This window comes from Arachis stenosperma, chromosome 8 (genome assembly GCF_014773155.1).
Source record: "Arachis stenosperma cultivar V10309 chromosome 8, arast.V10309.gnm1.PFL2, whole genome shotgun sequence".
In the NCBI taxonomy this organism is placed as follows: Eukaryota; Viridiplantae; Streptophyta; class Magnoliopsida; order Fabales; family Fabaceae; genus Arachis; species Arachis stenosperma.
In genome coordinates, this window is record NC_080384.1 from 43,440,046 (window position 1) to 43,455,983 (window position 15,938).

Below are 15,938 nucleotides of genomic sequence, written 5' to 3' on the forward strand. Positions count from 1 at the left end.
CGAAGAGGTTAAAAAATGAGATGGAAAAGATGAAAAAAAAGGTAAGTTGGAAATTTTAAAATAATTTAAAAGAGTCAATTTTAAATTTAACAATCGAATAATATTGTCAAAGAAAAATTATCTTTTATAAATATAATATAAGTTTAATTGTTTTTTGTGAGTATTCAAATTTTTTGTGGTTAGAAATGGTGATTTGTTTATGATTGTTAAGTTTAATTTAGTAAAATTTTTATTGTTTAAAAATAATTCATAAAAGTTAATTTTTAAATGATAATTTTTTAAAAATTGTAGTATCTATATTCGTTAAATTAAAGTAAAAATGACTTTTAATAAATACAAACAACAAGTATATTTGGTAAAATAATTTTTAAAATTTAAAAATATTATAATAGATATTAATATAAAAATTAAATTTAAATATTAATTAATAAATAAGATTATATTAGTCTTTTTAATTTTAATAAATATAAACCAACTTTTAAAAATTTATCTTTAAATACTTTTAAAAGCAGAACTAACTTTAAAAATTACAAATGAATTCCGCTAAGAAGTCAATGGACAATGTGTACAATGAGTTATTTATTTGACTCAATATAAATTAAAAAATAAATATCTAGAGTAAAATATTATTAATTTCTCAAACATAATACACCTATACTATTCAGAATAACTATCCAGATACCAAAAATAATAAATATCTGATATCCTACTGAATCGAATATCTCTAAATCCTTATTGTACATATTATACAATATTCCATTACCACCCAACACTTCCTCGTTACAAATACACATATTAAAATTTTTGGCCTATACGTGATGTGCTTGTCCTGTCAAGGTAAGCGCGTGGCGATAACGGGAAAGCTGTGCGAGTGCGACAGGGCCTATGTGAAGACTCGAGCAATAGAGACAGTACTATCCGTTTTCTTTTCCATTTCCGATTGCCCCATCCTCAATGGCTTCCACTACCGTTTCCTCATCCTTCAACTTCCCATCTCCAACCCTTTCTTCACATCGCCATAATCACCCACTTCGGTTCTCTCCCTTCTCAGTTAACGGTTTCAGTTACCCAACCGTTGCTTCCTGCCAAAACACCTGCATGTCACGTGGCACCCTCCGCTGCGCTCCCAAAAATCCAACCTCTCGTGCCTTCAGTGCAGCGGCCTCGCTCAATAGAGAACCAATGGTTCCTCCTTACAACGTTTTGATAACTGGCTCAACCAAAGGTCAGTTTTTGCCTCTTTTCTATTACTTTCTGAACCAAACTGACCATTAACCCATTTAAATTGTTGATGACAAAATTAATGGTTTGAGTCTTAGTGAGATATAAACACCTACATATCTATCGACCAACTTTGAAACGGTTCAAATGTTGCTCTTTACTTGCTTTCTAAAGTGCATGTGTAATTTGATTGCTGATGTTTGAATTTGTGTTTTGATACTTAATTTAGTAAAGGACAATGCTACATGAACAAAATTTATTATTTTTGGCCAACATTTGGCCAATAAAGATTTTTTACCTAGTGTAATTGAATACACATGTATATCAAAACTAAATTCTGAAAATAATGTTGGCCAAAAGGGTCAATTTCTTTCTTTAGTAAAAGAACTCATTCATAATTAGGAGCCTATTTCTCATTTTAAAGTACTAACTGTATGATTCTTGGATAACATAGTAGTAGCGCTTTACTATCACCTTACCATCTTGCTATTCAGAAATTGGGAGGAGTTTTAGCCTTTTAGGTTTCAAGTTGTAGTGTTGGTTCTTAACTTTCGTGTAATGATAAAGAATTTGGGAAGAATAAACACTGCGAGCTTCCTTAGTATTAGAGTGAGCTATGCTTACTATCAATTTTCTTGCCAAAGGAAGGACAAAACTTTATAGAGGTGAAGGAAGTTATGAAATAGAGTTTAGAATGTACTTCTAAACATGGCTTCGGAGCTTTTAGGTGAGAACCCAACACCTTTTGCTGCTTCTTGTTTGTTGTATTGTTAGTCTGTTTGGTAGAGAGGGAATTTTCAATTTTGTCTCTTTCAAGAAGATCCTTGCAAATCTTGATTATAGCTTGAAGAGAATGAATAACTTCCTTCTTAAATTTCTCACTGAAACATAACTATGTTTTAAACTATTTGAGCTTCAAATCAAGCACCAGTGCTTGAGCTAACGACTCTCAAATGGGTCTACAGAAGCTTTGATTAAGTAGCTTGTGATTCTAAACAAGCAAAAACAAAAACACAGCATAATAAATTTTCTTTGGGTTTTGCTTTTAAATTTGTACTCTATCTAATGCTTTGAAATTAATAATTTCTTGTTTAAGGGAATCTTTCCTTTCTTGATTCATGTATCAAATGTTTTGAAATCAATAATGTAGGGCGTGGGTTAGATCCCCCCCCCCCTCCCCCCAAAAAAAACACACAAAAAAAAATTGTTCTAACTGTGTATATATATTCATATGATTCAGGAATAGGGTATGCATTGGCAAAGGAGTTTCTTAAAGCTGGAGACAATGTCATAATTTGCTCAAGATCATGTGCGGCGAAACTCTTGGTGTTTTAATATGTATCAACTTTGCAGTTAGCTTATTCCATGATTCAATACTTGACTCAATACCCTTACTACAATACTACTTATGTTAACTTTACATGATTTAATCAGCTACAATCATGGTTTTTTCATTCCTTCATTTTTTTTGTTCATAATTGCGAAAATGTTTGGTCCTGATAGAAATCCAGTAATAACCAATGACTGAAAAGTGATAATTTCCATACAAAAGCATATATATATGAGATTCTCATTCTTTCCTGCCTGACCACTCTCCATGTCCTCTTCTATGTGGTTATATCCTACCCGATTTCTACTATTGCCTTTTCTGTTTCTTCCAGCATTGCACCTTAGTAATCCTTAGTTTCCTAATAGTTTATTTGAACTTTTCTTATCATTGTTTGGTGGATGCAGTAAAAAAAAATTGAACAACATTTGAATAGTTGTTTTATTTTTTTAGAATTATTGGATTTATTTGTCTTTTATTCTTGACTATTCTTTTGAGGAGCTTTAGTCATATGCTGTTTATTAGTTTATGTAGGTCTTGATCCTGTTTTGGTGTTGGAAAATGATTTTATTGTTGATATAAAATGATTCATGTCTTTTACTCAAGACTTAAGCTTTTACCAAAAGAAGACCTTAAGCTTTAAGAGATGGTTCACAACATGGCCTCTATCGTGTGGGACTAAGTGACCTAAATTTCAATACTTACTGGCTGCTATTCCTAATAAAATAAGATTATTTTCATGTTTCAGCACAAGCTTGCATGAGGAGGCATGTAAAGATATAATATTATTTTTGTGCCTTTTTCTAATAGCTTTACCTTTTGGGGAAGATGGTGCATGATAATTAGTGTTAAGTTCCACTTAGTTCTTGCCATTAGAGGAGCAGAATAATCCAGTAATTTTATTACATTAATTTTTCATGTTCATTTTCATTCAGATAATGACTTACAGTTATATGTTTCATTTCTTTTATTCTTAGTCCATGCCCTTGGTATTTCTGCTCTGATTTGAATTTTAGTTTAGCTTACTGCTGATTATCAGCTGTGACTGTAAAATTCTATTTATCTTATTTCTGTGTCTTACCTTCCTCTATTTCTTGGTTTTCATTTAGCAGATGAAAGGGTTGAGACTGCTGTGAAGAGCCTGAAAGTAGAATTTGGGGAACAGCATGTGTGGGTACCTCCTCTTGAACTTCCTTTTTAGTAGTAGAACATCTGTGAAAAATTATAGATGTCTGATTTGTTCTCAGCATCAATTTATGTTTCTTTCAGGGATCTAAATGCGATGTCAGAAATGCAGAAGATGTCAAGAACTTAGTTTCATTTTCTCAAGAAAAGCTGGGATACATTGACATATGGGTATTAATGCCTGATTCTTTTTCATTTTGTAATTGTTTGTTTTGCATATTCAATTAGACAAGTTTTTGGATTCCATTTTATTAGTTCTAGTTGTTAAAAGAACTATCTAAACAAATTAGTAAGCTTCTTATTTTAAACCCAATATGGTTTTCAATATTGTTGTAGTGCAATACCGTGTATTTTATTAAAATATGTGCTAAAAGTATTATGAAATGTTCTACTCGGTTATTTTTATGGTAAACTACCTCATATTTTCTTTTTCGCACAAGAACAATCATGACTAAGTAAAATTTGGAAATGAAAGATCTACTATGGGCCTGGCTGGTAATATGTTACCATTCTAATCTCAAAATAAAATTTGTACTATACATGCAATCTTTTAACTAAATATATAGTGAGGCATTCTGAAACTTTGTATATACATTAACTTTTTCATATATTATAAATGTATAATATAATATAATTATTAATCATTAAAAGTGAGCTATATGTAAAACAATAATATCAATATTTATATTGAAAATCAAATCAGATTCTACATTTTATATCCATATATTTGTTTATATAAACATAAGCCATACCATTATTTACCAATTACCTCCTTTCAGTGGAACCTGAACCTTGGACCTCTTAGATTTACCACCAGCTACATGGAAACATGTTTAATTCTTTATTAATTAGTGCTCTGTTGTACAACTCTGCCCATATGATGCTTTATTGTAAACTTTTAATATATGCTGCCTTTTCCTAAGCTCTTATGAAAGAGGATGCTATGATAGACACTTGAGGCCTAATCTAAAACAATGTCAAATTTTCATAGAAATGGATAAACTCATTGATCCATCTACGGAAAAGTCTTGAATATATGCATAGCTACTTCTTTATACCCCTTCCCCCTCCCCTTTCCATTTCCCTTCTCTATCAAATATCCTTCTGCTGATTATAATTTGACGATTACTTATTGATACACATTTCCCCCATTTCTGCTGAATGTCAATGTAGTACTAAATTCTAATTCTTCGTGATCCTTTATTGTGAACTGTGCAGATTAATAATGCTGGATCAAATGCATATAGCTATAAGCCGCTTGCTGAGGCCTCAGATGAAGATCTTATGTGAGCTATTTACACAATTACACCTTTAATCCTAGGTGTTCCGTTTTTAAGGCTGTTATTCTTTTAAATTTGAATAAATTACTGAATTATGTAAAGTTTCTTTTTGTATCAATTAGGAATGATTAGGTTCTTCTTTAATAGGTATTGTAATGATTAGTTAATGTAATCTACAAGCTGAGGAATTCAGGACCTCAAGCTTTCACATTATAATCACTATGTAAACATGATATTTAGAGCATAGGTTCTGTTAAGGTCCCTTTTTTGTCCAGCCAACACTATCCGGAGGAGACCCATAAACCGCTGCTCTTTATCTGAGAAAACAAAGTCTATATAGTCCAAGTTCAGATCCAGAAGGCTCAGATCAGTTACTTGGCAAAAGCCCACCACCGAAGAGTCCTCCACATGTCGTCTTTGCCAGGACAGTCCACCGGCATGTGAAGTCCATGTGCCACCTTCCGGAGCTCTGATTCCATCTCGAGCAACGTTGTTCAACGTGTTGGCACTTCCTAGTTCTGTGACAACTGGTGAGGGCAACGGAACCCGGAACCCCGACGAGTTGAAGGGCTATGGTTTTGTCGGTATCGTTGCTCCAGATGGAGAGCTCTCACGGTGGGTTTTTGCCTGGTGACTGACTTGAACCTTCTGAACTTGACTTTATAGACTTCATTTTCTCAGAAAAAGAGCAGTGTGAATGGGTCTTTGCCAGACAGTGGTGGCAGCAAACTAAAAAGACCTTGATAGAACCTATGCTCTGATACTCTGTTTAGACAGTGATTATAATGTGAAAGCTTGAGGTCTGAACTCTTCAGCTTGTATATTTATATACATTGACTAATCATTACTCATAATTACAATACCTAATAAAGAAGAACATAATCATTTGTAATTGATTCTAATTTATCCTAATTGATACATAAAGAAACTTTACTGAATATAATATCAACAGAAGGCAGCAAGAGTTGGAAAGTGATTAAGCCTGTGGGTATCTGTAGGTCGCTTTATGATGGGTGTTTCAATAATCTTCATCTGAGCTAATACTGTACCTGGGTCATCCTTTTTGTGCTCTAGTGTTGTTCTATATGCTAGATGGTTTAATTTTCTGGAATGGAATTAGTGTTTGTACTTATGATTTGATTTACATGAGTTCTATATGCCAGATGATTTGCTCAACCTAGAATTTATGTTTGTACTTACGTATGATTGATTACATGAGAATCCTATAAACATGTTCATTGTTTGAAGCTCATTTGTTAATGTAAAACAGCTAGAATCATGGTAACCTATTCATTTATTAAAAGAAAAACTGAGCCTGTTAATTAGCGAAAGAAAAAGATAAATTGTTATTGATGTTGATTTCTTTCTTATGTTTTTTTTCCCGGATAATGATAGTGATAATAATGGTGGGGTTAAAGAAGATGAAGAAGAAATATATTGAAGATGATAGAAGGGTAGTTTGGGAATTTAACATATTACAATTAGTTTTTTAATAGAGTCAATGCAAATTAATGAGTATTTTTGTGAAACTGAGCTCATTTTTTATGGGTACAAACTGAGTTTCATTCTTTCATAGGTAGTTTTATCAACATTTTCATCTTTTATTAGGGGACATGATAGTTTATATTCTTTAAATTCTTATTTTTTGAATGCAGTGAGGTGGTTACAACAAACACACTCGGTTTGATGATATGTTGCCGAGAGGTAAACTATTTCTCATCTAAGAGGGACTATGAGTAATATTGGTGCATTATTATGCATAGATCTTCAGTTTCTATTTAGGGAATAAAGATGATGGCAAGCCAGCCTCGCGGAGGCCATATTTTCAATATTGATGGTGCAGGCTCAGATGGTAGACCAACTCCAAGGTACCTTTTGACTTTATTGAAGTGTTCCATTTGTGGTTGTCTCCACTTGAGATTATTGGTCCTAATATATGTTAATAGAGAGAAAAGAAAAGTGAAAATGAAACTATATATGCAAAACACAGCATATGTTCCTAGGTGATGGGCCGTGTGGAGTCACACTGTGGCCATTGCGGGATGGGGTGGGGCGGAGCGGGCCGGGTGGGGGTTATGGCAAACTTAACAATGGAACAATGAAACTCATGTTGCAAATATATCGCGTTATGCCATTTTGAGAGATAAAAGAGAAGCCAGAAGTGCACTTGCAACAACTATAAAATACTTGGGTTCTTATGTGCTTAAGCATGGATGCTCTAGTTCACCATAAATGCTCATTAGGAACACACACATGTCTTGTTTCCAAGACGTGGTAATTAGTGACTAGAAATGCTCATTATGATTCGTTATTTACGTCTATGTCATGAAATCACTTATCACAAAAGTTCAAGTTGATTGGAGGAGGAGGAATATATCTATCACACTCTCATGCAAGAGCCTCTTTTTCTTGGGGGTTTGCATTAAATTTTGTATACACCCTTTTTTTCTTTCTCTTTTTGTTTGTCTTATGCTGATATTTCTTTATCTTTTTTTTGGTAATAAGAATTGATTCTAGACCTCTTTAATACTATGTCATGAAACAACTTTCAAATGCTTATGCTGATAGGAAGAATCAGTCTATCATTTTTGTCGATATGTTGATGTTGTTTTTTGGATAAACAAACTTGTGAGGGATGGCTTTCTATGGTTTCTATGAATATGAATGATTGACTTTATATGGTGGCCCTTTTTTCTGAAAGTTTTCGAGTGTACTATGATGTGTTTATTAACAACTCATAAAATAGGTTGCTAAGCTATAAGGCACTCAATATTGGGATTATTAACAACTAATAAAATAATTTTCTAAGCTATAAGGCAGTCAGTATTGGGATACTAATTTAGTTCTAAATTGAATATTTAAGGAAAGCAATAAACCATGAGTTATTTCTTCATGAATAAACTATCATTTTCTATCCATGAAAAATGAAAATAGTGACAAAGCAACCCATGAAAGAATTAAAGTCACCTAGTAGGGGTGGCAATAGGTAGGGTAGGGTAAGGTTGGGTTGAAACCAATTCTATCCTGCGGGTTGAGATTTTTATATAAACTCAACCCTATCCTATCCGCGGGTTGAGAATATCCCAACCCTAACCCTACCCGTTCTTAACCCGCGGGTTATAAAAAAGATGCAATATTATTATATAACTTAATGATAATTTAAAATAAAACTTACTTTTATGTAAAAAAAAATATTAAATTATCAATTAATGATATTTTTTCGGTGGCTAAGGATCTTTTGCATTTAGTGAGAGGTCATTAGTTCAACATCTATTTGAAACATATTTTTATATAAGTATATAACATATACATATATATTTTGTGGGTTGGTCGGATAGGGTTGAGGTTCAACCCGTACCCTACCCTACCCGCTGCGGATCGAGTTGGCAACCCTACCCAACCGGGTGGGGTCGGGTTGGGTACCCGCAGGTAAGGTGCATGTTGCCACCCCTACCTAGTATCTAGATTCTAGACAAAAGTATTTAAATGTTAAATTTGTGTTGACTCCGTTAAGAGACTAGCCAGTGTTGTACATTAAATTACCAAACTACCCCTATCATCATCTTCGACCTCTTTCTTCATCTTCTTTTATTGTTGTTGTTTTGTTTTCCAAGAGGGGGATGGAAGAATATGTTGTGGTAAATGAGATTCTTGGGGTTCTTCTCAGCCACAGTGTTAAATTGCTAATGATATTCCTCTTCCCTTCCTTGCAATTGTTCTTCCCTTCCCTCTCCATTCCAAAATGTTGAACAATGCTCCCCAAGCAATTGCAACCCAACCACCGTCTGCAACCCTTCCCTTGGCTAGGTCACCCTATCACTCAACCTTAGTACCTCTCTGGCTCCATTGCGGTCGTCCACTCCATCGTCCTGCAAGATACTCAAGCTCAGGAAGGTTAGTTGATTAGGTAGGGGGGGGGGGGTGGTCATATGGGTCTCATGTGAGTGAATAGAATGAAGATCCATTGTAGTTGTTTATGATTTGCGAGGATGATGGCTGATTTGTGATTTTTGGAGATTTCAAGAGGGCACATGGTAGGTTTAGGGCAGTGATTCTGTGGCAAGTTCCGACTATGAGAAGAGCGACGGCAACAACGACAAAGGGTTGCAGGTGCTGGCAGGGTCTGGTTTGAATTGTAGAAAGGAAAAGAAACAGGGGAAGGGTGGGTGGTAGTGGTGGTTGGGGTCCAAGGGAAATGACAATGTCCATGGAGGTGAGAATTTGGAGAGGTTGAAGACGATGGAAAGAGTAATTTTGGAGTTTAAGTAGTCTCTTAACGGAGTCAACAGAAATTTAACATTTCGGTACTTTTGTCAAATAGACCCCGTCTTTTATGGGTATGAAGTTAGCTGATATTTCATGGATAGTTTTGTTGGGATTTTCATCTTTTATGGGTAGTTATGGTGATTTATTCTTTTTTCATTATGTTAATCTTTTAAAATCTATACCACCACTTCCAAAACCAAAGGCTAGCAAATTGTGGGTGGTGTAAATTAAAAGACTTTCTTCTGTGAAATCCAATAATTGCATCCTGAATTCTACTATTGTTGTTGCAGTGAACGTTCTTACAAAGTTACTAGTGCTTTTATGCATGCCATGATGAAAATTCTCAATTTTCTTCTCTTTTCTTAGGTTTGCTGCATATGGAGCAACCAAGAGAAGTGTGGTGCATCTGACAAAATCTTTACAAGTTGAGACTTTCTACATATATTGTCACTTCTTATCCATGCTTGTTCTGGTGATACTTAGGAAGCGTATTATATGCTTAAAAGTTCTTACTATTTATAATTCTTATTCGCAATCATGTCAAGTTGCTAGATCATTTGTTTTTCCTTGTCTTTTTTAATCGCTATAAGTTCTAAAAAATATGAGAAATTATATTACAAATTTTTTGTACTAGTAGAGAAAAGGAGAAATCAGTTTGACAATAATTATAACACGAAAAAGTTAAGAAAATTTTGTTGTAGGCATAAGTTGCAAAGTTAAAATTCTCCATTATAAAAAGGTTTCTTCATTCGTTGTAGTCTTTTGCTTCTCTCAATATATTTCATAAAATAAGAATTACAGTTGTGGATGTCTTCATGTTTCACAGGCAGAATTGCAGATGCAAGATGTAAAAAATGTAATGGTGCATAACCTTTCCGTAAGTTGTGTTTATAAATCCTTTGTTAAATAGTAGGGATGGCTGCATGAGTACGAGTACTTGTATGTTTGAAAGAAAATTTATTTATCTAAATTCTTCCAATTTGGGGCCGTTGTTATCGTTGACCTAATAATCAATTGATGAGAAAAATCAACAAATTCGATGTGTAAGGCTTGTCCTACTAAAAGGGTGTCGGCTATATGCTTCCCTGTTGTGCATGCTTTTGCTAAACTTACATTCCAATATTTTGTCTTACGTATGCACATACAAAAGTCATATCTCCAAAGTCCGTTTTGTTGTGCTAGCTTCTCTATCAGTTTGTCTCTCGATTCATGTAGTAGGACTCTACAAAATTATGCATCATGGCTCCAGTGTTTATGTTACCTCACCAACTCACAATGCTACTACTGCTAAGTATTCCACGTGAACAGTTTTGGCTTACTCTTAATTTTGTTTTCCCTTGTTTGGTACTATAGCCAGGAATGGTCACAACGGATCTTCTCATGTCTGGTGCTAATACAAAGCAGGTACATATGAAACTAAGTCATCTATTTTATGTTTTTAGCTCGTTTGACGCACTGACATTTGTTCTTTACAGGCAAAGTTTTTCATCAATGTCTTGGCTGAACCGGCCGAAGTGGTAAGATTTTCATATTTGTGAATAAAAAGAATGATATGGATGTGAAAATATTTTAAATAAACTCCTCATGATTAGGTTCATCACTGGAACACTTATTTAATTATCTATGTAGAAATTCATACACATGAATGAAATAAGTAAAGAGTAATTATTCACCAAGGATACAATTTTGAAACTTAACCTAAAATTCAGAATACTTTTTGTATGAAATATTTTATTTAACAAAAAAAAAAGTTATTGACAGTGTTTGAGGTGTTTCAACATTCTTATCTGGCTTTTTAGTCGAGATAAGGTTGAACATATCACATGTGACGTTTTTTAGATTTGTCCAAGCATGTTTAGGGAGATTTTTTTAATTTATTTTTTATTTTCCAATATACAGCCGAGTGTCATTAAGTTTCAGTATCTGTAATCCTGTTTGTGCTTCATAGTAGAAAGTTACTATTTAGCCATATACTTTCTAATATGATGAATATAGATAGATTTGTCATTAATGTGTATGGCTTTTGTATCTCAGTTACATTTTTTGCTTTTCTCTTTTCTCAAATTCATTCACTGTCAATTCTTCATTTTACTTTTTATCAAATGGTTTTGCAGGTTGCTGAATACTTGGTTCCAAACATTAGATCTATACCTACCAATGGATCAATGAAGCCAACATACATCCGGTTCCTCACTGGTTTGAAAGCGTATTCCCAAATATTTTCAGTTAAGAAAGCGATAATGATCACTACTTGCATGCATTTAATCAAAATTCTCGGTATTTTTATACCATGGTACCCTTGATTTCACAAGAGTATCGGTACCTCATGTTAAGTTTGGAATAAAAATATTAGAAAATTGACTAAAGGGTGTTTGGAATAAATATGTTTTTTAATCACATAATTTTTTTATATATAAAAAATCAATGCAAACACCTAAAAAAAATTGTGGCCTGGAATTGGAAGTCAATCCAATGCACTCTTAAGGGTAGGATACCTTCAAATTTTACAAGGTACCAGGAACATAACCGAATGCTTCTATTTTGTGTTGCCATACAGAGACTAGCATTTGGGGCAAGAAGGAACCGGTATATTCTTGAAGAATGAACCGAATTAAAATGGTGCCAGGCAATTTCTAACTGTAGATAATATTCTGGTCGTTTATGATCTTCTGGAATACATCAGTGGGTATTTAGTATTTACTGGACCTATAATCCTCGGGCAACCGTGTAAGAATTGTTTTTTTTTTTTTTTTCATAACCCGAGATTTCTAGACAGGGAGAGGGGACTTATGCCATTTATTTATTTTTCTTTTTCTATTATTTATTTTTCGCTACTATTCCCTGGTAACCTTTTAAGAGCTTGTTTCATTTATTTATTTTTTGCCACTGCAAAAGTAAACAATCTACTCCTCACGCTCTATTTTGGCAAGGGATACAATGCTCCGTATACGTTTGGACTTTGGAGCATTAAAACTCCATTGAAAAAGTTAGAAAAAAAAAGTTTATATTTATTTTATGACTTTTCTTTAGAGTAAACAATTAAATTGACACTCCAAAGATTTTGACGCTAATAAAGATAACCTTGAGAGATGCAAAAGACAGATAACCTTGAGAGATGCAAAAGACAGTTTCTAAAAAAATAGGAAAAGTATAGGTAGATAACATTGCTGAACAATGTGAACTGTAATAATAGGAATAACTGTTTTAATAAAATAATAATTTTATACTGTCTAGAATAGGTTCGAAAATATAGAAATAATATTTTGAAATAAAAAAGGTGAAATTTGAATTTAATTAATTTTTTTGAGTAGGAAAATTATTTTTTATGAAATTTTTTTGTAAAAATGCGTACTAGTGTTTAACCTGACACTACTTGCCTAGTCTGACTGGAATCACATATTGAGAAAAATAAAATTTTAAAAATTGAATTTATTATTTTAAAAGCACAAAAATAATTTAGAATTGAAAACTAGACATTAATCTTAAAGGTTTTGGCCTAAAGTGGGTCAAATGAACCAAGAACACTTAGCGAGTTGGACTGGGATCAAGTTGTGAAGAGAAGAAAGGGGCGCTGAACTTGTGAAGAGAAGAAGAAAATCCTTTTTACTATTCATCTCCTCCTTCTTTTGGCCATAACTTGAGCTACGGAGCTCTGATTGACGAGCCGTTTACAGCCACGCAAAGCTCTCATTGAACTCTTTGTTTCTATCTAAGAAAATCTGGTAAGAATTCAAAACTCACGCTCCAATTTCTGCCTTAATGGAATCTGCGATTTTACATTTGGTTTTTAAGTAGATTTTGTGATTTTGTTTGTTTAGGGGTGATCTAGCATTGAAATATTGTTGGGTTTTGCCCCCTAATCTCTTTGGGTGAGGTAAGGTCTCACTAAACCCTTGTGTTTAGTTGTTTTTCTGAACCCTAAGCTTGTTGTTGGTATGTTATATGATGTTAGATTGAGGTTTGATGTTTATTGGAGTGAGCTTGATGGTTTTGGAGCTTTGAGCTTGAGCTTGGTGTTTTGAGTTGCGTGGAAATCGGTCAAGGTATGATTTCGATTTTCTTTTTGTAATATGTAATATTTATGGACACTTAGACTAGTTGACCTTAAGATAGGATTGAATGATATTGGTGTATGACTAATTATATGTGAATTTATGTTTGATGATGAAGAGGATGATATGGAGTGTTGGAATGTGTGATATATGAGTTATGATGATAATATGATGAATATTGTTGTTGTTTGTGATTATGATGATTGGTGAAAGATATTGATGAATTATGATATTGTTATTGGTGAATGGTATTAATTATTGAGATTGAGATTGAATAATGATAATTATGAGAATTTATGGTAGAAAAGATTGAGTGAGATGCGTATTGAGTTGTTTGAAGAGCTATGAAATGGTAAAGTGTAGTATGTGGTAGTGCTTTATGATGAATTGGGTATACCTTGGTTTGGTTTGGTTGTGAATTTTAGAAGTTTGAGAACCTAGTTAATTTTGGTAAAAATTAGTTTTTGGAGAACTTTTTCGGATCATAACTTGAGCCTCAGTTTTTGAAATTTGTCTTAAATTAAAGTTCAATTAAAGATATTTAAATTGATATAAAGTTTGATGAAAATGAATTTTTGCAGAAGAAGTTATGAACGTTTAAAGTTTGGTGTTTAAAACTGAAAATTCTGCAACTTGACATTTTTCTGCAAACTGAGGTGTGTATGCGTATGCGGGCACCCCATACGCGGATGGTGGCCTCTGTCCAGCACTCCCGCGTACACGGCCCAGGTATGCATACGCAAAATAGTCCAATATTCTTGTGTGCGTACGTGGATGTATTGTATGCATATGCGGACGTACTTTTTTAACCTTATGCGTATGCATGGCAAGGGTGTGCGTACTCCTATTTTGTTGAAAAATGATTTTTCTTTGTTTTTCAAGGGTTTTCTAACTTTTCAAACTTCTTTATCTACTATTTTAAGATTGATAACTAGTAATTATACCTTAAGACTAATAGAGATGAGTTAGTGGGCTAAATTGGTAATTTTCTGTACGAGTTTAAAAGACGAAGACTTAGGTTTCTGAAGTTGTGGGTGAACTAGCGAAGTGTTGTATTGGCAATGGCTTGAGAACTTGTGAGTGGATGGTAACTTGTGGAATTAAGAACTGATGAAGGTTATGATGCGCTTCATGGATATTGAAGGAGAGTGTGCCAAACACTATATCCTTGGAATGTGAGACTTGAGAATTGAAAGTGGATTGAGATGAGAAATGGTGATGACCGATGATGATTTGAGGTTGATAGACTTGTTGGATGTGGATAGTGTGCCAGACACTATATCCTTAGAATGACAGTGTGCCGGGCACTATATCCCTGGAACGATTTATGATAAAATATATGTTGTTGTTTTCCTTCTCTGCCGCAAGAGTGTGCTAGGCACTATATTCTTAGAGCATGCAACTGTGCCAGACACAATATCCTCGGAACGATACAAAAGCGTGCCAGGCGCTATATCCTGGGACGTGGCAGAAAGGCAACATCCGAAAGGATGTGTCAGGTTGGCATTCATGGATCGACAAGTGATATAACGAACCAATAGGACAGTCATTCATCATGTGCATCACTTATGTGCTTGTTTGCTTTGATTACTTGCAGTTTGCCTAAATGTATAATATGCCTACTTGCTTCTTGAATTACTTGCTATACATGAATATTATCTGTATATTACTTGTTTGCATATATCTATGATTGTTTGGTGCTGAGCAGGTCAGGTAGGCGGCGACGATGGGATTGCGAGGAGGTTAGGTTGGTGGAGGTTGTGGGATACAACGGTATGACTAGTTTTAGTTAGAAATCTCCTAAAATTAGATAACCCTATTTATGGTTTATGGTTTAAATTATTTATTTTCATTAAGCTTGAATATCTGTTTTCGATGTGAAGTTCTAGGATTGCCTCTGGCATCTCGGAACCTTATATCTTAAATATTAGGCACTGTTACCATACTGAGAACATCCGGTTCTCATACCATATGTTGTTATTTTTCAGATGTAGGTCGCAACCCACCTCGGTGAGTTTGTGAATGGTGACAGAGCGGAGGATCTTTTGTTATCTTGTATTTTGGTTATGATGATGTAGCTCTCTCACTTTTGTTATTATACTCTCTTGTCCTAGAGACTTATTTTGAGAGATAAATTGTATAAGCTATTTTAACTTCAAAACTCTATTTTGTCTGTATTATGACTAGTCGGCCTAAACTCTGTAGGCTGTGGCTAGTACTCTATGGTTATCATACTTGTATATATATCTATCTTGACTATTATTATTAAGTTTCATGTTGTATCTTATGTCTTATGCTCTTAATTATCATGTGTGTACGCTTCGCATTTTGTAAATCCGCTTTATGCGATTTTAAACTTTATTCCTTCATCGGGCTCCTAGTATTATTACTTCTTCCTATATTTAGTAATGTTTGAACTTTAGAACTATTGTGGCACTTTGTTATCCTTTACTTTACGACTAGAGATAAGGTTTAGGGTAATGGAGTGTTACATGAACAATGGAGTTAAAAAAGAAAATTAATCCTAAATTTAATTAGTGGCATGAGTAATTAATATCTAATAATAACTAAATTTCAAATTTAAAAAAATCAGGGTTTTCACATTGT

At 33.8% G+C, this 15,938-nt stretch overlaps 1 protein-coding gene across 4 annotated transcripts; it reads left to right on the forward strand.

Annotated features, from left to right (window-relative positions):
• Positions 1 to 852: 852 nt before the first annotated feature.
• Positions 853 to 12,099, forward strand: LOC130944728 (chlorophyll(ide) b reductase NOL, chloroplastic-like). Of its 4 annotated transcripts, none has more exons than XM_057873218.1 (13): positions 853 to 1,225; positions 2,462 to 2,530; positions 3,658 to 3,722; positions 3,818 to 3,904; positions 4,952 to 5,019; positions 6,669 to 6,717; positions 6,796 to 6,881; positions 9,646 to 9,703; positions 10,106 to 10,135; positions 10,633 to 10,683; positions 10,755 to 10,796; positions 11,394 to 11,504; positions 11,837 to 12,099. In XM_057873218.1, the coding sequence occupies exons 1-13, from the start codon at positions 955 to 957 to the stop codon at positions 11,882 to 11,884; spliced, it is 1,035 nt and encodes a 344-aa protein (XP_057729201.1). In that variant the 5' UTR covers positions 853 to 954; the 3' UTR covers positions 11,885 to 12,099. The 4 variants fall into 4 exon arrangements, with proteins under 4 accessions (XP_057729201.1, XP_057729200.1, XP_057729198.1 ...); XM_057873217.1 differs by having other exon boundaries at positions 6,805 to 6,881; positions 10,106 to 10,156; XM_057873215.1 differs by having other exon boundaries at positions 855 to 1,225; positions 10,106 to 10,156.
• Positions 12,100 to 15,938: the final 3,839 nt, after the last annotated feature.

What these genes read in the sequence shown, in the direction of transcription:
- LOC130944728 (XM_057873215.1), top strand. Translation starts at nt 955, where the DNA reads ATGGCTTCCACTACCGTTTCCTCATCCTTCAACTTCCCATCTCCAACC. An exon ending in GATGGTAGACCAACTCCAAG is followed by an intron (nt 6,882 to 9,645) that starts GTACCTTTTGAC and finishes CTCTTTTCTTAG; the next exon opens with GTTTGCTGCATATGGAGCAA. An exon ending in CGTATTCCCAAATATTTTCA is followed by an intron (nt 11,505 to 11,836) that starts GTTAAGAAAGCG and finishes GTTGCCATACAG; the next exon opens with AGACTAGCATTTGGGGCAAG.